The 23109-nt window shown below is 35.7% G+C and overlaps 2 protein-coding genes and 1 pseudogene across 7 annotated transcripts; 2 read left to right on the top strand and 1 right to left on the bottom strand.

Annotated features, from left to right (window-relative positions):
* Positions 1-1183: 1183 nt before the first annotated feature.
* LOC130720839 (N-(5'-phosphoribosyl)anthranilate isomerase 1, chloroplastic-like) lies at positions 1184-8079 on the bottom strand. Of its 4 annotated transcripts, XR_009013257.1 has the most exons (7): positions 7898-8079; positions 6875-6937; positions 6199-6563; positions 5960-6123; positions 5506-5758; positions 1714-1786; positions 1186-1622 (listed from the first exon to the last, which is right to left on the bottom strand). XR_009013257.1 is itself a non-coding variant. In XM_057571552.1 (6 exons), the coding sequence occupies exons 1-5, from the start codon at positions 7905-7907 to the stop codon at positions 5533-5535; spliced, it is 828 nt and encodes a 275-aa protein (XP_057427535.1). In that variant the 5' UTR covers positions 7908-8079; the 3' UTR covers positions 1184-1786; positions 5506-5532. The 4 variants fall into 4 exon arrangements, 3 of the variants coding, with proteins under 3 accessions (XP_057427535.1, XP_057427527.1, XP_057427540.1); XM_057571552.1 differs by having other exon boundaries at positions 1184-1786; XM_057571544.1 differs by lacking the exons at positions 1186-1622; positions 1714-1786 and having other exon boundaries at positions 5403-5758.
* Positions 1991-4711, top strand: LOC130720829 (probable transcription factor KAN4; annotated as a pseudogene).
* Positions 8080-17338: 9259 nt separating the features above from the next.
* LOC130720756 (pyridoxine/pyridoxamine 5'-phosphate oxidase 1, chloroplastic) lies at positions 17339-22475 on the top strand. Of its 3 annotated transcripts, none has more exons than XM_057571461.1 (14): positions 17339-17707; positions 17781-17954; positions 18041-18079; positions 18214-18381; positions 18487-18592; positions 19014-19180; positions 19485-19727; positions 19914-20002; positions 20142-20192; positions 20290-20380; positions 21424-21528; positions 21619-21689; positions 21906-22026; positions 22281-22475. In XM_057571461.1, the coding sequence occupies exons 1-13, from the start codon at positions 17543-17545 to the stop codon at positions 22021-22023; spliced, it is 1587 nt and encodes a 528-aa protein (XP_057427444.1). In that variant the 5' UTR covers positions 17339-17542; the 3' UTR covers positions 22024-22026; positions 22281-22475. The 3 variants fall into 3 exon arrangements, with proteins under 3 accessions (XP_057427444.1, XP_057427436.1, XP_057427449.1); XM_057571453.1 differs by having other exon boundaries at positions 17341-17707; positions 21906-22001; XM_057571466.1 differs by having other exon boundaries at positions 17568-17707; positions 17792-17954; positions 21906-22001.
* Positions 22476-23109: the final 634 nt, after the last annotated feature.

Below are 23109 nucleotides of genomic sequence, written 5' to 3'. Positions count from 1 at the left end.
AAATATGGAAAGAGTATCACACTCTCCAATTTCAAATGGGTACCGAAATAATATTTTAAAAAAAAGGAAGTGATTAAAATTAAACCATTTGTGTAAAATTTACTATGGGTTTCTTTCACCTGTTCTTTCATTCATTCATTCACTCACCGACGTCAGACTGTATACCAATGAGTTCTGTTGAATTCCTATCTAGCTAGGGAACCTGATATTGAGAGGTAATCAATCAGTTAATTAAATATCAAAATGTATGTCAAATTTAAAATCTGGCTGCTCTGTATACAAGCCCTACCCGACTTCATTAAATTCTCACCGCTCTTTATAATTAATGTCTACTGTCCTATTACTCTGTTATTGACCTCCTTCAGTATCTGCAATCAGCTGCTGTCCATGTCCTTTTATGGCCTTAGAATCGCTGTTAGGTGCAATAACGGATACACCAAAGAAATACAAACCTATTCCATTCATGAGATTTATATTAGTTAGCTATGCTCAGTTTCTTTTGAAAATAGTTGTGGTCTTTTTCTACCTTACTTAGTTACTTTCCACTCATTAGCGCATTATTATTGCATATATGAGTTATCTTGAAGGATAATTTGCCATTTGCATGGCTAAAAGCTGTCATATACTTGCCAAAAGGACTAATAGCCTATAATAGTAGTTAACATATGATTAATTAATGTCAAAACTGCAAGTTTTAATCAAATCTCTTTCTACTTTTATTTATTTTAAGCAATTCTTGTGATTCTTTCAATAACTCTCCGTAGCCTACAACATCACTCTCACTCATGAACACAAATAAACTATAGCAAATTGTATTTCTAGGAGAATCTAGAGCGCATAAGGCGCTGACCGCGTTCCAAGAATGATTAAGATATTGTTGGTAGTGATGTTGTTACATTAAGAAGGACGTGATAAACAAAAATAAAATTTGGGAAAGCATGATATAGGGGTGCAAGCATAGTGAAGACAAAGGAAGAAGAAAATGTCATGGTATTTTAATGGTCTTGAGGTTCATGAGGAGAATATAAGACCAATAGAACAGAACAAAGCAAGTGTGTCTATCGCCTAGACAAGGTCACGTTCTTCAATAAATTAATAAAAGACAAGGACACGCTCACAAGTCACGTGATCGAAGCCATGTTGACGCCGATGAACATGGTATTTTCATAATAATATGTTCCATTTTTCATTTTGAAGGTTCCACAAGACATGTGAGTTGGGCTACTTACATATAAGTACATGAAATACTTGAACATGGAGAGGGAATATTGGAGTCCCCAGAGCAGGACTAGAAGTAACATAATTGAAATATGCTTAATTCATGCACACACTTTCAAGTGGTATTAAATTATAGATAAAACACTCTAAATGGATGTTAGCTCCTAATACTCGGTGGTGTGCCGTCCTCGATGAATCATCAGTCACCGCTGGTGTGATGGGGATGTACGTGAAAAACACTTTAACGCTTAAAGTAAATCTGAACGCTTTCAAGATGATGATTACCCTTGTTCAGTAAATGTATTGGCTTTGTTCTGCTTGGTTAACTATTGGACGAGATGCACCTTAATTACTTAAGTTGTCTCAGCATGCCAATATGATGTCCATTTTTGTGAAACTTTTAGCTGTCCAAAATGATATTAAACCTTGTGACCATTTGAAAGGGGCATAACAATTTAAGTTTTTACTAATTGTGTATAGAGACAATAGAATTACTCTAAAATCAGCCTGGAGTAATAATGTGCAGGAAGAACCAGGGGGTGGCTGTGGATGAAATTTAATGTCACATCTGCATGAAACAGAGCAATGGGAGTCATGATCAGTTTAGGTATATATTTTAGCCTGCTAGTCAATCCTCATTCATGATCATAAATGAGAATATTTCAACTCAAGGAATGGTACTATTCATGAAAATAGATAAAATAATAAACCTTGACATAGAAACAAAAAGAGCAAGGAATATTAAGAGGTGGTCACAGTCCATCAACGTAAAGAGAGGCTCAGTTCCCGTTCCAATATTCCCTTGAGTACCAACCATTCCTGCCACAACCACCATTATATCACTTCATCAGGTTACAGTTTCTCTGTACACAGTCCTTTGATGACGAGTCCTTGATCAGCTTCCATTAATAACTAGTTTGCTTTTCACTTCCTTTTCTTTCAAACCATCATCCCCAAAAATAAACTCCACTATCTTTTCTCTTTCCCCCTGCAGCTTCTGCCATTGTTTCGTCACTCCTTTAAAATTTTCCCTAAGCTAGCTCTTCCTTCATCCCTATGATGCCTCTTCCTCTCCCCAAAGCAACACAAATCATAAGGCAGTTATGATGTAATAATTATACACATAGCAAAAGACCTTTCTTTTTTATTCATTCCATTTTTCCTCCTCCCACTTGTATATAAGTCTTACTATATTTGCTTCACTGGCTCCTCTTCACATCAAACTCTTATTCTTTTCCTTTCTCATGTACATTGTTATAAACCTCTGCATTTGCTATTGCTTGTTCTGTGTAACTTAACCAGATCCCAAGTTCCCAACCATGTACACTACTACTCAGAACACAGTAATGCCATTAATCTTTTTGCCAGAGCCAGACCTCTCCTTGAACATTAGCCCTCCCTTCATTAATTCAGATTTTGAAGCCAAAGAAATGGGGGGCTACAATGGATTAACATTAAGTACCAGTAGTGGAAGTGATTTAAGCCAAGATAATGGCTTTTTCCACAGTGAGCCAAAATTGAGCTTAGGCATTGAAAATGTAGACTTGATGAATCCCCATCAAGTTGTACAAGGACTCTCAAGAAAGTTCAATCACTTCTACCAACCTCACATCCATGGCTGCAATTTCAAACGAAGCACTAGAAGTGGTGTGAAAAGAAGTGTGAGAGCTCCTAGAATGAGATGGACCACCACCCTTCATGCTCATTTTGTTCATACTGTTCAGCTCCTTGGTGGTCATGAAAGTAATTATAAATCAATTGAAGATTGAAATCTTTCATATGCTATGATTAGTATTTTCATTATTAATCTATCTTTGTCGTAATAGCTAATTTTTGGTTGTGTTGTCTCTCGCAGGGGCTACTCCAAAGTCTGTGTTAGAGTTAATGAATGTTAAGGATCTCACCCTAGCTCATGTCAAGAGTCACCTGCAGGTGCTTCATTCTCCATTATAACTTTTCCATTTTTATTTTCTTACTAGACAAACTAAAGAAACAAAGTTTCTTAGTGCCTGTTCACATGGCAATCACAAAAGCTAAGGAAAGCTTCTACCCACCATGATTTTCCAATGTCTATGCAAACATGCATGCATCTAGTCGTTTCTAAGTTGGTTCCATTAGTAGTGGCCTAGTGGGGAAGATAGAACAAGGAGTAAGGACAAAAGGGAATCTATATATGTGTATGATATGGTAATCTTAGTGTTGTGGACTTTTTCATCATCTCATTTTATTTTATCCTGGTATTCTTGCAGATGTATAGAACCGTGAAGAGCACTGACAAAGGCACAGGTAAATAATAGACCTCATTTTCATGTCTTCTAGCAGAATTATTGATATTCTCTTTGTTTGAGATCTATCTTTGTTGATTCAAGAATGGATGCTCTATGATTTGCTATAGTATGTCTATATGTACAAAAGTTGGTAGGAGTGTACAAGTGATGACAATGTTAAAGTCTATATGTGATTTATTAAGTTGGTACTTGCGTTGCGTGTCTGATAAAGCAAGAGCAATGGTGAAATGAAATTGCAGGTCATGGGCAGAAAGATATGGGGTTGAACCAAAAGACAGGGATGGCAATTTGTGAGAAAATCTCAGCTCGTGATAGGGCCTATAATTTGAACCAAAGGTGATTGCACTCCTCACCTTTTCTCTCCTGTTTGTACTTGAAGAAAATTAATGTGAATGACTGAATGCAGCTATTTTTTAGCTGAGAATTAATGTTGAAAGTTAATTTCTCTCCGTATTGACTGATTTCTTTTACTACTTTTGTTTTGCCCAATTTCCTCTCTGTCTTACTCTTTACTTTCACAACGTACACTCTCATCAGGACATCATGGCAATCACCATCAATAGAGTCAAATACAAATAACTATAGACAGAAACCAGAAAATAGTTTGATGCATTCTCATCTCAAAGGAAACCAAACCACGGTAAGTCTAGAATTTTACTACTAGCAAGTGTGCATATTTGAAAATTCTTTAACAATTAATTTTAAATCAGAACCAATTTTAGAAAGTTGTTTACGTCAGTAGCTTTCAAGTTTTAAAATTGATTCAGATCAAAGAGAAGTTGATCACAACATACTAGTAGTATCTTCAAAATGTTTTTATTACACTAATGGTGTAACAATATTTAAACAGGTGGGTGAACATAAATATGGAGTCCTATCAAATTGCATGAAGGAGGGGTTGGATGCTAGCTCTTTGTCACGTTCCGAGGTGAAGCTAATTGACCTTGAATTCACCCTTGGACTTAGGCCGCTTATCAAACAGAACACACGGAACCATCAAGAGAGTTCACTCTTCTCAAGTGTTAATTAATAATATGTACTAATTAACGTTTTCCTTTAATTTGTCAATTTAACACTACTCTTACATGATAGGGAGGAAGAGAGGAACCATATTCGTATAAAATGATTTTATTCTGTGTTTGAATGTTTATGGACTCTGTCTAGCTAGAAAAGGAGAGAGGGAATAGGATCATGAATGTTTGCTACGGTACATTTACTTAAGTCTTCTTTCATGTCATTTTCAGTGCAAGAATAAAAGAAATATACGATATATGCCTATATGGTTCCAAAATGGATCCCTATGTACTCTATATATGAGTTTGGATCCTCACCCGCCTCCATCCAGTCAAATCTTAGCCATACTGATCGCAATATTTAAAGACTAAGATCAATTGAGGGTGAGAGATTATTTAAGTGATATATTATACAATACAAGTTTTATATTGGGATCAGCCGGTAGCTCATACTCTATAGGTGGGTCAATATTTACGCGTGACATCATTCTCACATTGCAGTGTATGTTTGTTTTGATGTTGGCGCAAATGCAAACATGATTTCACATATCTCAAACATTAAGTAGTTCGAGAATCGAGATGGTGGGGGGAGATAATCGGATGGCCCCAAAAGAAATGCCCTTCATTTTCTAGTTGATCACTTGATCTAACTATAAGTTTCATGGGGTTAGGGATGAAGCTTCTTTCGAAACTATTGGACCGTCACTCTTTAGTCATTCAACTAGTTGTGTTTGAAACAACTTGAGCCAGACCCAAATCAAAATTGTTAAGACTGATTAATTGGTGTTGGTTAGGCTTTTGTAAAGCAAAGGTCAAACTATTAGTATCTTTGTGTAGGAGAAAAGTAGAAACTAAGTAATATCAGTCCTTTGTGATCTTGTAATGAGTACACAAGCCTCTTGGTTGATATTATTGGATTTGATAACCAAATTGTAACAAGACATCATATAGATATAGATATGTCCAAAATTACAACATTTACTTACTTGAGATTCATAATAATTTATGGTGAATCAATACTGAACAGAATGCACTGCGTTCATGAAGGAAGCTATTCTTGATTGATCCTTTTGGATGCCATCTGATGCACAAATGCCAGTACTTACATCCACCCCTTCAGGTTTGAGGGTAGATATAGCCTCAGAAACATTCTCAGGATTTATCCCTCCTGCTAAGAGCCAACCTTGCTTACTTCTAATTTTTGGTAGTTTAAACTGCGTCCAATCGAACGCTTTGCCACTGCAAAGACATTACTCTAATGAGTTCCAAGATATTACGATGAAGAAAAAAAAGGATTGAGTCTGTTTGGATGCGGACCAGAGAGCACTTTTTGGAGCTTATCTAGTGTTTTTTTTAGTAGATAAGCTTCAACAAGTGTTCTTTAGTCCGCATTCAAACAACCTCATTATCTAACATGCAGATGGGTTAAGTTATAAAAACCTGCCACCCTTGGCACTATCTACAAGAACCCAATCAACTAGAGAGCACTCTTCATCAGAAATTATGTTTAAAAGGCTCCCATCCTCATTTGCATGGAGAACATATATTACCCGATTTTCCTGAATTAAAGATGGGAAAGCTATCCGAGAACCAGATCCATGAAGCTGCATTGTCCAAACATTACGAGATCAACCATTTAACTGTCACAGAAAATACATCAAGGCAAGGCAAAAATATACCTGCACATATTCAAGGTTTGAGGCATCAGAAACTCTTAATATTGTTTCTGCATCATCATCCACAAATACTCCCACAGGCTCTGCTCCATAATCTCTTGCAACTTTTGATATCTCCTTGGCAACAGAAAATGAAACCGAACGTTTTGAATTCGGCCACATAATCATTCCAATAAAGTTTGCACCAGCTTCGGCCGCCATAGCAGCATCTTTAGCTGATGTAATGCCGCACATCTTAACCAGAGGTTTACTCTTTTCAAGTTCCTTTGACAAGCATGAATCACTTCCCAACTCAGCAAGTTTGCAGGAAACTTTATACTTTAGACAGAACCTCACGCTAGAAAATTGAAACTTCTGTCCTCTCAAACCTACAGAAATTACAAGTTCAAACATTTTATTAGTGTCTCATCTATGAATTATAACCCAGACCCAGTCCACTTGCATATTCAATGCAAGCAAAGACATGAAAGTAAGTCTGCATGAGGAATAAGGGCTAGTTTGGTTTTCAAATAACTTGAAACACATACAGAAGAAAGGCATTATACTCAGTAAACAAAGATTTTGTTTGGATGCGGGTCAAAGAACATTTGTTGGAGCTTATCTACTAAAAAGAGCACTAGATAAGTTCCAATAAGTGCTTTTTGGTTCGCATACAAACGGAATGAATGAATCAGATTACCTAGAGTTGGTCTTTTGAGGAAATTTGTAGCTCTATGTTGCAAGTGACTCCCAGCAGTTGAACCTATACACAGAAAGAACATATCTTGCAAGGTCAGCAGAACCATCAAACGAACATAGTATTAGGCACAAAGCACATGGAGGATTCATTGTCAAATACGAGCTTTCAAGATAAATTTGAAAACTATAGAGAAGTAGGTCAGCCTTATGACCTTTTCATAATTGTCAAGAAAATAAGCTTTTATAGAAAACGAAGTTTTAGACACCACAACTCCTTTATGATTGTATAATGAAAAAGATGAGGAGTACTTAGATAATTAGGAACAATGCCATTACAAACTATAAACATCTATTTCCTCTTATAATTTTTTTTGGTTTAAACTACAAGTATCCTCCAATGAGGCAATCATGTTCGAGCCCGATAGGACTTCTCTGGGAGGCAAAGCTCTCCCTACTAAGTATTTAACTCAACTGTATTCACAGGGACTCGAACCTGTGAGACTTATGCTTAAGCTAGAACAACCCCGTGATAAACTAAATATAAGAAACTTGGAGAATGGTGATTTGTAATTCCTTAAAATTATCAATGGCTCATGGCTGCAGGGGGGTCAGTCAGCACAAAGAATCCTTTGTTCTCCACAGAAACCAGCCAAATAATTTGTAGTAACACAACCTTATGTAATGCATGCAGTACCTACCTACTGAATAAATGAATTGTTAAAGCAAGATGGTACAGTACAGACTACAAGTTCACATATTTCAGAAGCACAATAAACAAGTGATTTGGTTTTTTTTTTCAATCAAGCTAATAGAACAAAGAGATTAATAGAATAATGCTTCCCCAGCAAGGCCAGAACAAAAATTCTCATAAAATCTGATAGGTAGTTTGATTTATGAAAATGTGGATTGTGCAAATTAGCATAATGGATAAAAGAGAAACTATGAAAGAAATATCAAAAAATCATGTCAGCTATGAAATTCACCAAAAAAACTGGGCAGCATGAGTACCAGGTGAAAAAGAAACCTGAAAGCATATTGAGGCTTTGAAAGGGTGATGGAGGACTCGTTGTTGTCACTTCCCGGTGAGAAAGAGAAGAGAAGCAGCTGCTGAAACCACCAAATACGACGGTGAAGAAAGAGGACGAGGCCGCAGTTGTTAAACGGCAAACGGCTGTGCGTTTTGAATTTTGATGCTAGATTTGCTCTTTGTCCTTTTCCTCTCCTTTTGTTAATTTTTTTTTTAAACAACCTTTTGTTAATTCATCAACATATACTAGTGTTTTTTACCCGCGCGTTGCACGGGAAATATGTCTATTGTATTTGATACATTAATTAATACTTTGATTATTAAAAATATATTAAACAACGAATGAAATAGAAAAGTCAGAATTGATGAGTAAAATGGACATAAATACTTCTCTTCTAAGCCCGATTGAGACCAAGAGGAACTCGTTTCACATTCTTCGTAAATATGAATACGATAACACAAATCATAGATATAAGGAATTATCAACATATTAATCTTAAAAAAAAATTAATGTGATAGTAGCACAAATCAGGATTGTGTAAGATATATCATAAAGTATAACATTATTGTGTTTATTCCAACTAAGTAGGGATGACAATGGGTAGGTACTATAGTACCATCTCCATACCCGCGTTTTTAAAAATTACATGTACCCGTCTCCATACTCACGTGGGTAGCAACTCGAAGCTCTCCACCTTTAGACAATTCAATGTCATTACAGGAAGCTATCCATCTTTGCTAAAATCTAAATCTATGGATGACAATGAGTCTCAAAATCATAGTGTACCCGCAAAAAATACCCACTACGGGTAGGGTAAAAAACCGCTAAATGGGTATGAGGTTGAGTATAGATAATTACCCGCAAAAAATAGTAGGTATGGGTGCGGGTATGAGCACTATAGTACCCAACCGGCCCATATCCGCACACATATGTTATTATTATTATTATTATTATTATTATTATTATTATTATTATTATTATTTGGGAATATATTAACAAATTAACTTAAGCTATAACTTTCAAACTCACTCTTTTTAAAAAAAAGTTTGGGATATATTAATTAATACTCTAAAAATAAATAATAAATAAATTAAGATAAAATCAAGAAATAAACTACCTAAATCCTAATCAAATCTAAAATTTAAAAATGTATTTTTTTTTACTCTAAAAATAAATCAAAAATAAATTAAGATAAAATCAAGAAATAAACAACATAAATCCTAATCAAATCTAAAATTTTAAAATGTATTTTTTTTTTATGAGAATTAATCTGAGAATGACACGTGTTATTTTTTTTTTCCAATTAGTGAATATTCTGCACCCTAGTAGATTTTCTTTTCCTCAATCCTTTTGCTTTTGATTAAGAAGAGAAAAGCAGGAATCCTTTAAGCATATGACATCTTACAATTAGTTGAAGAACAAAATCAATTCATGAAGAAGATTGAAACGGAAACCCAAAATGAAGTCTTGAAGAACAAAATACCCTCCTTCACCAATTTGAAAGGAAAAGAATTGTATTTAGTGTATTTGTGAATCTTGGGGTGAAACCCTTGTGAAACAAAAAATCAAAGACACATTTCAGTCAAGAGAAACAAAAAATGGTGTATTGCCCCATATGTGCGCACCCCAACAAATTATCTATATATGTGAGAAAAAAACAAAATAATTCTCCCACCCAAAATAATTGTGGTTACTTCACCAATAAACTTATACTAACAATCAATTTAAATTGAACTTAAGGAAATATATAGAGCAAAGTAAGATAAGTCACCCAATTGACATACTAAAACATGAGTATATGCAAAACTAATAAGTTTGAGGAAAACATGAACCAACCTTAAGAATGGGCTAAACATACTCATGAAGATTAAATGTGAGCTCTTCATATGCTTTCATCAATTTGACTGACCTGTGCATCATTAAAAAAAAATAGTAAGTTGTGCATCATTCACATACAGTGCAAATAGTATGCTTATACACACAGCTCAAACATGATGAATAAAAACGGGCAAAATTTGAGAAATGAATATAAATTCAGGCTATCCTAAGTTTCGTAAATTTCTATAAATTATACCAAAATCTGGTTTAGAATGACTTCACACGCATGGATTTCTACAAACTATACTAAAATCTGGTTTAAAAAAATACAAAAGCGGAAGAAGAACAATAGAAAAAACATTACATCAGAATCAAAACATTACGTCTTCAACAATGATTCGTTAAAGGGTCTATGCAAAAATTTGTAAACTTTTGGATCAAAACACACAAAATATGTGAAATTTAAGAATCCAGGATTGAATTACGAACAAAGGATAAACTGAAATGGCACAAACCATCAATCACAACATGATAAACTCTTCTTCACGTAACATCATCTTACGACATACCTCTGTCCTGATCGCGACATGTGGCAGAGGTAGAAATAGCAGCTATCAAATCTCTGCGTGTCCAGGGTAGCTTTGTGGACCCTCAGCACCAAATCAACTCCCTTTTCTTAGAATTAACATTAAATAAATAATAAGATAAATGTAACACCCCGATTTCGGTGGCGTCACTTTAGTAACCAAAAGTAAACTTAATGCGGAAATACGTGAATATTTTTTTTTCGATATAATAACTAAGACAAGACTGAATTAAATAAAACCCAAATGCGAAAAGCAATAAAACTATTATCCAATATATATTTACAACCCCCGCTGTAAGTACCCAACCTCGTCACGAGTAACCTCCAGTGACGGAAAGTAGTAGAAAAGAACGCCCGTATGCAAAAGGTATAATCCAAAAGAAAGGTTAGGTGTCTGCAACACTGTCCCTCAAAATAAGAATAAGTCAGCCCAGATGGCCTAAAACAAGACCTCTTAAGTCCAACCAACTCTCTGTGATTCCCGTAAAGGAACCACACAAAAAGCTATAGGTGGGAAACTACCCTGTCCCCAAAGAAAACAAATGATGTTCAGAGCTAAGACTCTACTCCTACACTAATCCCATCTCGAGGAGCTCACACCAGCACTAAAACCTACATGCTAGCATGATCGTCGTCCGAATTCGAAATCCAGAACGACCTAGTCTATGTACACCATCCGTCCTCCGCTCGCTCTCGCGATGCGCTCCTGTTCCAGCATCCCAACTCTAGTTTCCCCCGAAGGGTGAACCGTCGTGAACCAGTCCGCCAAAGACATCTGACAAAGGGCGTTTGTCCGCCAAAGCACACACAGAAGACGCGAGGGTCAACTCCAAAGAATTACATAAATAATAGCACCAATAGATATAGATAAGAGAATAGCCACTTAGGCTTATAGCTAGGGATAACATCCTAGGGTTGCATATTCCATAATGAACTTAACAGCAATAATAACAATTAACATGTTCCAAATAGGATTAACAAATAACAATCACACTCGACAACTAAATCAGTATGCATGAATGCAGGATGATTAGTCAAACAACGTCTCCGACTCTCACTCGACACGTCGCCACGTGTTCTAGGTAAATTAAAGTCTCTAAAAGCTTACCCTAAGGTAAAGTCGATTCTGCGACAAAAGACACTTCTTCACATCAACATAGTAACTCATGATGATCTCCGGATCATTCGACTCATCTCAATCCGATGGTCACAACTGCTCAACAAGCAAAGAGTATCACATACTCGGAAACTACCGGTTTCCCGGACTTATCCCCAGGATAGCCCAACAATTAGGCATGTCAAGTCGATCCAACCCCTTGGGTTGAACATACGGACTCGCACACGCAACTCCCACAATTAGGCATGTCGAGTCGATCCAACCCCTTGGGTTGAACATACGGACTCGCACACGCAACTCCCACAATTAGGCATGTCGAGTCGATCCAACCCATCGGGATGAACATACGGACTCGCACACGCAACAAATGACAACGCCAAGTCGGTTCACTCAAAAGAGTCGAACATACAGACATTGCGCGTGTCCAATGACTATCGCCAAATCGATCCAATCCATCAGATTGAACATACGGATCCGCGCGAGTCGAAAGGTTATCGCTGAATCGATCCAATCCCTCGGATTGAACATACGGATTCACGCGAGGTAAAATGGCAATCGCTGAATCGATCCAATCCATCGGATTGAACATACGGACTCACGCGTGCCTGAGTGACTACCGCCGAATCGATCCAATCCATCGGATTGAATATACGGATTCGCGCGTGTCAACAATTATTGCCGAATCGGCCCAACCCGTCGGGTTTGGACATACGGATTCGCGCCGCAAAGTCGAAGATACACCCAACAACATAGCTGCTCCAACAGCACAACCACAATAGCTGCTCCAACAGCACAACAACAAACGCTGCTCCAACAGCACCACAACATCTACATACTCGAAGCCCCTCAACTTTCTCAATGCTGGGATCCGACGACACTTCTCGTTTTCCAAAACTATGATTTGCATCCAAAGCTTCCTTCCGAGATTATTACCATTACTTAAAGATTTAGAGGTTGTTTAATGTCTTATGAGTTTTCTTTACAAAATAATTATCCTTTTAGTCTTATCGCGAATCCTATAAGTTCTCGGGATCTCCTAATCCCCAAATGACTCCAGAGAATGTCTCGATCCATACAACACCACAACAAGGCCCGAATCTCATTCGTCCTTTCAAGCTTTCTCAAAACTCTCAAAATAAAATCGGCATGACCTGCCCGCTTTTCTCACCGTTCAGAAACTCAGATTATAGTGCAAAAGCAGAATTAACTCATCATAATCAATCAACATGTCATATGTCAATATCTTAAGCAATAACCACATAGCACCTAGCATATAAGGCATGCACCACACATCCTAAATTACCCAATTAGCACTTAGCATGTCATTCACTCATCAAAAACATTCAGTAGATGCATCATCTACATTGTCAGCCGAAGCCTCAGAAAACATTTTCCAATCACACACAATTCCAGTGCATAAACAGTAAACAATGTCGAAACATCGACCCTAAGCATTAACTAGAGATTCAGTGAGAAGCCCTCACCTGTAGATTCTCCAGGACGATCTCCTAACACTTATTCACAATCAAAGGCTTGCTCCTCTGGGAATTCCTCAAAATCACCTTTAGAGCAAAACCACAGAAATACTATCAGAATCTATCGAAAACTAAGTTATCGATACTTACTAAGGTTACTCGAAGTAATCTATACTCTAAGGTACGATAATCTAGCGCGAAAGACAAGTTTTCGGAAAAGGAAATTTTCCTCCTCCTCCCCTATAGGGCTCGGCCACTTTTGGTAATTGTGGGGCTCGATTTTTCTTCGATCAAACTTGGTTCCTATGCTTTCATAAGCCGTAACTAAGAGTATTCTGAACTCGGAAAAATTATCGGATCAAAAACTGTCGCAGGGGTATTTTGGTCATGATTTTTAACTTAGGATTTTCAAAACTGAAATCCCAAAAATAAAATTTTGCAGGGACGTCACCAACGACGTTTATGACAACTAATCCTACTAGCACTAAGCTAAGGCGATAGTTTTCAGCCTAAAGGTTGAAGCTTTACACCAAAAACTCCAAAAATGGGTATTTTAGGCTCAAATTGATTCCGGCGGAATTCCGGCGACATAACGGAAAATCTAATCCGGCAGAAGTGATCTTGGGCGCATAAGGAAGAGGTTTAGAATCAGAAATGAAAGATTCAGGATAGTTTTGCAAAAACCCATAAACTATCCACTCAGAAAACTCTACAGAAAAGCTATGGAAAAAGCGATCGGAGGTAAGGATTAGCGACTATACCTCGAAGCCTTGAAGCAGCAACTGATTGATCAAAGATCAAGCAAGGATTGAACAAAATCTTCTTCTCCTTCTTCCTTGGTGAACTCGCGGCTTTGAGGAGAGAAAATGGAGGAAAATTTGAGTTTTTCTTCCTTTCTTTGCTATATATAAAGGTTGGAAATTCGCGGGAAAATGAAAGTTTCGCGAATCTGATTTTTCCGGCGTCATTCTCCGTGAATTAATAGATATGTTTTGGCGAAAGAATTCCAAAACTTAAATGAGGTCTCTTTGTATTTTTGGCAACTAATGCATAGTCGGTATAAAACTATTTTACCCGATAAGTTGCTTTTTGCATCGAATGTCGGAATAGAAAACTTCCTTCGGAAGAAAGATTGAAATCATCAAGAGAAATGGGTGTACGCGTGTAGAATATTCATTTGAAGCTCTGAATAGAAAAAGTCTTCATTGTCGAGAAATTCTAGGGTTTTGAAAAACCAGGGTTTCGTTTTCGGCAACCTTCCGATGATTGGAATCGGACGTTCGTAGATTCTAGAGTTTCGTCTCGAAACGATTGTGATATATGGAAAAAGAGAAGTTCTAACATTTCTCTGAAGATTTTTGGAATTAACTTCCGTCGTGCCTAAAAGTGAAAATTAGCTATATACTAGGGTTTCTGACCTAGGTTTAAGCGTAAAACGATCGTGCTATAACTTTTATCGATCATAATGCAATCCTTGAACTTTTCCTGAACTTTCTCCTTCATAAATATATTTCATTTAATAAACTTTCGTTCAGGTTTCCCTTCACATTACATCAACCCTAATCGTGAATAGAAAGTTTATTCACTTAGCATAAGCTTAAAAACTTGGGCCTTACAATAAATTAAGATAAAATCAAGAAATAAACAACCTAAATCCTAATCAAATCTAAACTTTAAAAAGGTACTAAATAAAGATAATAAAAACTACCAAAATCTAGCAAATCACAATAAAAAACTCATAGAATCCTGAATTAAATAAAAATATGAAAATTCAATAAAAATACCATAAAAATTCATTTGTACTCTAAAAGTAACTCAAAAATAAAATAAAATATTTCATGAAATTAAAACTAAATAAATAATAAATAAGGATAGATAAAAACTATCAAAATCTAGCAAATCACAATAAAAACTCATAAAATCCTGCATTAATTAAAAATCCGAAAATTCAATAAAAATTAATTATTATACTCTATAAATAAATGTAAAATAAAATAAAATATTTCCTGGAAGTAAAATTAAATAAATAATAAGATAAAATTAAGAAATAAACAACCTAAATCCTAATCAAATCTAAAATTTAAAAAGGTACTAAATAAAGATGGATAAAAACTATAAAGTCTAGCAAATCACAATAAAAACTCATAAAATCCTGAATTAATTAAAAATCCGAAAATTTAAGAAAAATTAATTAATATACTCTAAAAGTAAATCTAAAATAAAATAAATTATTTCCTGGATTTAAAATAAAATAAATAATAAGATAAATTAAAATAAAATTAAGAAATAAACAACCTAAATCTCAATCAAATCTAATATTAATTAAAAAAGGTATTAAATAAAGATAGATAAAAACTAACAAAATCTAGCAAATCACAATAAAAACTCATAAAATCCCGAATTAATAAAAAATTTGAAAATTCAATAAAAATTAATCAATATATTCTAAAAATAAATTTAAAATAAATTAAAAGACCAAATCTTATCTTTTAAAATAATATCAATCAATTATTTTAGAATATATAAAATTAAAACATATATCAATTGAAAATTATATCTTCTAAAATAATATCAATTAATTAGGTTAGAATATATAAAATTAAAACATATATCAATTGAAAATTATATCCTCTAACAAATTGACACGTGGAATAATTTTTATGAGAATTAATCTGGTGCTGACACGTCACTAAGAATTAATCTGGTGCTGACACGTCACTATGGAAGTTCTTCTTTTCTAATATATATTGATTTGAAGAAAACAAAATAATTATATTAATATTTTATAACAAAATTGTTCAAAAAATATATATGACAAAATAAATACATTTAACTAAAATATGTTTATTGAAAATATTAGTGTGTAGTGCTAACCTCACACACTTCAATTGCAATGAGAAATACATATATTATTATGATGGCTTTTAAAATTAGACCAGTCAGTTAGATTAGTTCGACCTAAGACTAGTTTTATGATCGGTCTGAAACACAATGAAAATGGATATGCTTGAAATAAACCAAAAACTCGATAGTTAACCGATTAAGACCAATTTAACTCTTTTGCCACCATTTCATTTTCTAGCTCAAGATGAAGGGTTGAGAAAGTAAGAATGAGGGGGAAATGAGCGAGATGTAGCATTCTCAATAAGATACGATTGGAATTCTATTATGTTGAACAAAACTGATGAAGCAGTGGTATTTTGCTCAGCACAACCCATCAAGATTCTGGAAGATAGAGGCAATGCAACCACAATCCCGCCTCAATAAGGAAGATGAAGGTGAGGGATCTTGTTGTGAATGAAAATATTCTTTAAACCCTGCCTTTCTTCATCCCATTTTAGCAAAGCCACTGTGCGAACAAAAACAACCACCAAAAGGTTATTTTTGAAACTTGTTATATGACTTATCTTTATATGAAATCATGTTATAGTAAAAACTATGCTACAAACAAAATGATATCATAACTGGATTGGATCTGTCCATCCAACCAGGAACCGGGACCTTGGTTGCTTAAATCCCCTCCTATAAATATGTAATCATGAGTGCAAAATTTGGTGGCTAATTGGTTGAACGAGTTCGAATTAGACCATGTCGTTTGCACATCACTATTACTAATTGAAGTTGAAAAGTGTGACACCACCACATATAGGACCATTGGATGTTGTGCCAAACGCCTCATATTCATGAAACCGCCATTGTTGTGCCACCCTCAACGCCACTATCGTTGTGCATCACCACCTGAATATGCAATTCCACTAAGGCATGCAATCATGTGTGGAGTGGTGTGGTCTCTCTCTCTCTCAAGTGGGGGTACGATCTCCACAACATGAGTTGGTGACTTTTGTTGTCTTCTTTGAGACACTTCTCTAGTAAAATGCAACTCATTGTGAACCACGAGCCTATCAATTTTAACCAAGTTAATTGATACTTAAGAAATGATATTGTCAATCCTATGTCAATTTGGTGTCGAATGAAAGAGGTAATCCATGTGGTAGCATACCTTCTTTGAACCCCTTCATCACCATCGGTGTAAAATGTTTTCCCATAAGGATAAGGAGGGACAATCATTGTGACAATTGATACACGACTTTGCTTACAACGTATAGCATGAGTCTCGTGTACATCAGTTGTGTAGTTACAGAAGTAGTGTCGGATACTACTTGTCTTGTCATTGTTGGTAGATTTCATTTTTCGTCCAAACCTCATAAGTTACATGCGCCAACTTAGGTTGTGGTTTGGAGAAGAAAACTTCTCAACAGCAATAGTAATGTGGGTCCAATTGACGTGTCAATTTGTTAACTAAGTGATTCAATCAATGATAAACATGACTTATTTTACCGAGTCAATCACTTTAGAGGAGTCTAACATCTCTATTAACATAACTAAATAAACAGTGAAATGTAATCCTAATACTAACTTTTTCCATTGCAAAGCCTAATCAATCCAAACATAGCCAAACATATCCTCCAAGTCTTCAATGGCGAAGGTGGAGCCAACGAGGCAATGATTCCAGAAAATGATTGGGAAAACTCCATTACCAAACCATATAACACCAGCTAAACCGAACTGCTGTTTAAACTGTTAGGAACCCGCAGTGCCTCAACAGTGATGGAATGCAGAAGCAAAAGCCGGAAGCACCTAACCAATGCCTTCATCAATAGTGAAGGGAAGAAGGAGCATGACATCGACACTCACACTAACATCTCTATTCCTCACACATTCCCTCTCTCAAACCCATAAAACCGCCACCATCCACACCCTCTCTCCCTCTTCTCTCCGCCACCGCAACCCCCTCTTTCAATTCTTCTCCGTAAGCCACTCCTCCTCCTTCCTCATCTCATCAAATCAATTTTCGATTTCACTTCGAGACTTCTTTGTTGCAGGGTATTCTCAGGCCTTCAAGGATTCGACCAATTTCGACTGCGAAAGCTGCTTCGGTTCAAACCATGGCGAGCGTCGTCGATTCTGACTCTGTGACTTACCTCGCGCAGCGAGAAGCTGCTGAGATTGATGAAACTCTCATGGGTCCTCTTGGCTTCAGTGTCGATCAGCTTATGGTCTATCTTCTTCGCTTTTCTTCATTTTTTCCTCTTTCATTTCGCTCTTTGCTTAATTTCTGTTCTTTCTGATATTGCAATTGCAGGAACTGGCTGGTTTGAGTGTCGCTACCTCCATTTCTGAGGTATTTGCTTTGCTTTGCTAGGTTTGAATTCATCTCTTTGATTTCTAATGCTCATCTCAATTAGGACAGAAACATTAAGTTTTGATCTCTTTATCTATGAATTTCCATGTACTTGAATTGTTGTTCTTTCACAGGTTTACAAACCAAGTGAGTATAGTCGTGTTCTTACTATCTGTGGTCCTGGTAACAATGGTGGTGATGGTCTTGTTGCTGCCCGGCATCTTCATCACTTTGGTTATAAGCCCTTGGTCTGTTACCCGAAGCGTACCCCGAAGCCTCTTTATGCTGGGTTAGTTACTCAGGTACCATGGAGTTCATGTGGGCATAGCTACTCTTTTTCTTTTATTCTTTGTGTTTGTTATTATTATATGTTGCTGTAAGTCTCTGATGAAGTATTGATGATGTAGCTTGAAGCGCTTTCAATCCCGTTCTTGGCAGTGGAAGATCTACCGTCTGATTTATCAAATGACTTTGACATTCTGGTGGATGCGATGTTTGGATTCTCATTTCATGGTAATTTACATTTCTTTTAAACATTGTTTGTGATCCTTGTATATGTACTTCTTCCTCACCAATGTCCTGGAAACAAGGGATTTAACAATATACTGCTTTTCTGCCTCTAGCTATTGTCTTGCCTGAGCTTCTTATCTGTTATTCATGTATGTTTTCTTTTTATCTGTGTTAATTGTCTGCTTAGAACATTTTGGCATGTCTGTGTTGCGCATGGGATCCCTATCAGAATAAATTTGATATGAGTGCTACAATTATAAACAATAATTTGCACCAATCTTTCCAACTCACTTTTCACAATCATTTCAATCAAATAGGCTTTCTCTATTATTAACACAAGCTCTGAATCCCAAACTACTGTCTAAGATTTTGAACAAATAGTCCCATTTCGCATTATTTAAATTTGTTATTTTCTGATTGCCAGGTTCTCCGAGGCCTCCTTTTGATGATTTGATCCAAAGACTGGTTTCTCTAAATAATTATAATCAAAATGGCCAAAAAAAACCAGTTATAGTCTCTATAGATATTCCCTCTGGGTGGCATGTTGAAGAGGGAGATGTTGATGGTACAGGAATTAAACCGGATATGTTGGTATGTTTCTCATGAATGTATCCGTTTCATTTTTTGTTTCTTTAACATTGAAATTTAGATATAATATGCCAAACGACAATGCTCTTTACTATTTAATACAAAAAGAAAATATTACAAAGTTGAGTACAAAAAGCAAGAATGCATTACAATGCATGATTGAGGTCAAAGGATAAGTTGTTTTTAGAGTAACTTCACACCCTACTTACATGTGTTAAGTCAATCACATTTATTTGCACAACATATACGAAAAACATTTCAGGCAAAATGTTTTATCATCCCACTGATGTGCGTAAGCTTTGTTTAGGTTTCTCTGACAGCCCCAAAATCATGCGCGAAGAAGTTTGGTGGTCCTCACCACTTTCTAGGAGGTAGATTTGTGCCTCCTGCTATTGCAGAAAAGTATAAGCTTATACTTCCACCATATCCTGGAACATCCATGTGTGTCCGAATCGGAAAGCCTCCTCAGATTGATATTTCAGCTCTAAGAGAGAACTATATCTCCCCAGAATTTCTTGAAGAGGAGGTGGAGGCAGATCCCATTAATCAGGTAAAGTTCATGTAAAAATTACTGTTTATCAGAGTAATTTCCGTTCTTCATCTTTTTCCCCCTGTTGGTGGCTGATGACTTTACCATGATATAGTTTATTTTCCCAATCTGAGTATTTTGAGTATTGGGACTTTAATGGCTATGATTTTGTGTCAATCTTCATCCATTTTTTTTTGTTAACTGCAGTTTCGTAAGTGGTTTGATGATGCGGTAGTTGCTGGTTTGAAGGAACCGAATGCTATGTCCTTGTCAACTGTAGGGAAGGATGGAAAACCGTAAGATGCTAATTCTCTATTTCTTATCTTAAAATACCGTTTGCCTAAAGACTCTTGTATAGCAATAACTTTCCTGTACTTGCATAATGTATAATATCTGAACTAAATTTCCAAATTATTCTACTCCATTTGGATTCAGCTCATCACGAATGGTATTGCTAAAAGGCGTGGACAAGGATGGATTTGTGTGGTGAGTAATAATATGTTATTTTAATTTCAGAACTTCTTTGGCAATGCTATTTGGAAAATGGTTATTTGTGTTCACCTACTGCAATTGCTTTGTATAGGTACACAAATTATGGAAGTCAAAAGGCACGTGAATTATCCGAAAATCCACATGCAGCACTTCTCTTTTACTGGGATGGTTTAAACCGACAGGTGACTCTTATTTCCATTCTAGCTTGCTCGCCACTTCTTCAGATTGATTAGTTCATACATAGAGTCGGTGAAGTTAATTTTACATGCCTTGGAGTATCATGCATTCTCCTTGGAAACTAATTGCTACAGCATGCCATTATGTACTTTCCTAGGAGGAAAAATGTGGATAAGTATAACAGTTGATAGTTATGACTTCTGAAGAGAATGTTTAAGATGTGGGTGTTCAATTTTTTTCCAGATGATCTAACTTAGGGGTCTAGAATCTCTATTGTCAACCCCACTGCTGAAGCTTGCTGCATCCGTTAAAATGCAAGTATTATGTGAGATATGTCCAGAGTCCAGACAAAGAAGTGACATAGAAAGGCATATGTCGGAATCCTTAGTCACACTTCTTTTAAAAAGAAAAAGCATTAGGTTTTGCTGTCTTTTCCATCGAACTTTTCCTAAATTCACACCTAACCTTATCACCTTTCCTTTTGGAAATCTTGAGCTTGGACACTCTTTGGGACATTGTTTCTCTGAGAACAGAGATTGATATTTGTATATTAGGACAAGCTGCAAAAGAAGTGAACCAAGATGAAATCACATAAATGTTTACTATACAAATTTATTATCTAACACTTATTATTAATATTATTTGGTCAAAATCATTACTATTATTATTTTGCATTTGTTGACTTGTTTTACATCTGTAATCAAGCAAAAATGTATATCTTTTTGTACATTATTATAAATCACAACTTCTCTGAAAATGTCCTTTTGGAACAAGTAAATTGAAATGCATTAGTGTTACTTCTTGTAAAATTGCTTGCTGCTAATCAACATTTTTGCTTGTTAATATTTTGTAGCTCTTTATTGCAAGTCTACAAAGCTAGAACAGTGGTTGGTTTGTACCAATTAACATGATGCATCTGGTTCAATCACCCAAACTCCATATCACTGTGGCTTTTGGTGCATGCCACTTAACAAATTGATAATCATGATATTTCAGGACAATACCTAACATTTTGTGGTCTCCTCGTTTTTCATTATTTCTTTTCTAGGTACGAGTGGAAGGATCCGTTGAGAAAGTCCCTGAAGAAGAATCAGAACAGTATTTCCATAGCCGTCCTAGAGGAAGTCAGATAGGAGCAATAGTCAGCAAGCAGGTCTACTGCTGCTCACTTTAATTAATCTACTTGTTATATATAAAAATGGTATGATATGTAAACTTATAATTTCAATTTCTCGATGGTTAGAGTTCTGTAGTGCCTGGTAGGCATGTTCTTTATGAGGAGTACAAAGAGCTGGAACAAAAATTTGCTGATGGGTAAGTTATTGAACAACTGCTTTTTAGTTTTGACTCAATGTTGCGAATTCTGATCAGGTCTGTTAGTGCCATGTGATGTTTAATGATTGAACTTTCTTCTTCCACATCTCCCCTCTGCTTGGACTCCTCACTATTGTATTTTGCCTAGAGTATATCTCTCTCTCATTGATTAACTCTAAGGGAGCTAGAATTAATCCTGTTATTTTCTGCGTGCAGAAGTTTGATCCCGAAACCTAAGAGCTGGGGAGGATACAGGCTAACTCCAAAACTTTTTGAATTTTGGCAAGGACAGAAGTCTCGCTTGCATGACAGGTGGTTGCTCCCCCGTTTATGATAGGTTGTATGTTTTCTAATTGCCTGTGTTAACATGAATGAAGCCAAAATATATGTCCATAATAACTTCTTAATCAACGTATACTACTGGGTTTTGTTTTCAAGACTCTGTTTAAAATGTTGAGATTTCATTTCCTTCTAGTTAAAGGGGTATTATGCTCTAGAGTACTCTAGGATTATTGTTCTACTCCATATATGGCAAGGGTAAATTTCCCATGAGAATTTCTGGTTGATATTTTATGCATGTTTTATTGACAGGTTGAGATATGTTCCCCATGAGATCAATGGACAGCGACTGTGGAAGGTTGAGCGATTGGCCCCCTGATTTCTTCTTTTTCCTGTTTCAATGTCTCAAATGTGAAAAGAATAATGGAAATTAACTTATTTTTATAGCTAGACATATATTATTTTTATTGTGCTATTTATACTTATATATATATACATATTATATTATTTCCTGCATTCTGAAATAGTTTAATAAATAAATTTGGGGTGTGCTTGGTTAAACAGTAATAAATCGGTTATGGTATTTTAACTTCATTGAAATAAGTTTATAATAAGTTATATGGATGCATACCTGCTTATTCATAAGTTAATACTAAGTTTATAAAAGTAAGCTGAAAATAAGTATTTATATAAGTTCTTTCAAATATTTGCCACGTTTAACTTATAAGTTCAAATAAACTCTTCTAAATGAAGTCTTCTAAATGGGGTCTTCATCTAGACTAGTAAATTTAACTCTAGGAACAATGAGAACATAAAATGAGAAATGGGGCTCACCTAGGAAAAACTGAAAAAGTGAAGAAATCCTGGAAATAGTGTTTGAAAAGAATGCATGATTGCAAATTTATCAAATAACTACACAGTATATAATTTGATGAATGGAATTTTTTATTGAATATGTGTTGGTTTCTGGTGTGCGGACTGCCCAGTAGCTATCAAACTCATCTGCCATAATCAATAGAGCTATCAAACTCATCTGCCATAATCAATAGAGCCATCTAACTTATCTGATAGGTGTGTGTTTGAATTTTTTGTCTTCTTCGGAAAATTAGTGTTTTTTTTTTGCTTCATCGGAAAATAGACA

The sequence above is a fragment of the Lotus japonicus genome, chromosome 1 (genome assembly GCF_012489685.1).
Source record: "Lotus japonicus ecotype B-129 chromosome 1, LjGifu_v1.2".
NCBI classification, from domain to species: domain Eukaryota; kingdom Viridiplantae; phylum Streptophyta; class Magnoliopsida; order Fabales; family Fabaceae; genus Lotus; species Lotus japonicus.
The sequence above is the reverse complement of the archived record's forward strand: the minus strand, read 5'-3'. Positions and strand labels throughout refer to the sequence as shown.

Coding starts and splice junctions, on each gene's coding strand:
- LOC130720756 (XM_057571453.1), top strand. CDS start 17,543: ATGCCTTCATCAATAGTGAAGGGAAGAAGGAGCATGACATCGACACTC. Junction 17,955..18,040: donor TCAGTGTCGATCAGCTTATG/GTCTATCTTCTT, acceptor TTGCAATTGCAG/GAACTGGCTGGTTTGAGTGT. Junction 20,381..21,423: donor GGGATGGTTTAAACCGACAG/GTGACTCTTATT, acceptor TTTCTTTTCTAG/GTACGAGTGGAAGGATCCGT.
- LOC130720839 (XM_057571552.1), bottom strand. Junction 6,124..6,198: donor CAAACCTTGAATATGTGCAG/GTATATTTTTGC, acceptor TGGACAATGCAG/CTTCATGGATCTGGTTCTCG. Junction 5,759..5,959: donor GATAGTGCCAAGGGTGGCAG/GTTTTTATAACT, acceptor ATGTCTTTGCAG/TGGCAAAGCGTTCGATTGGA.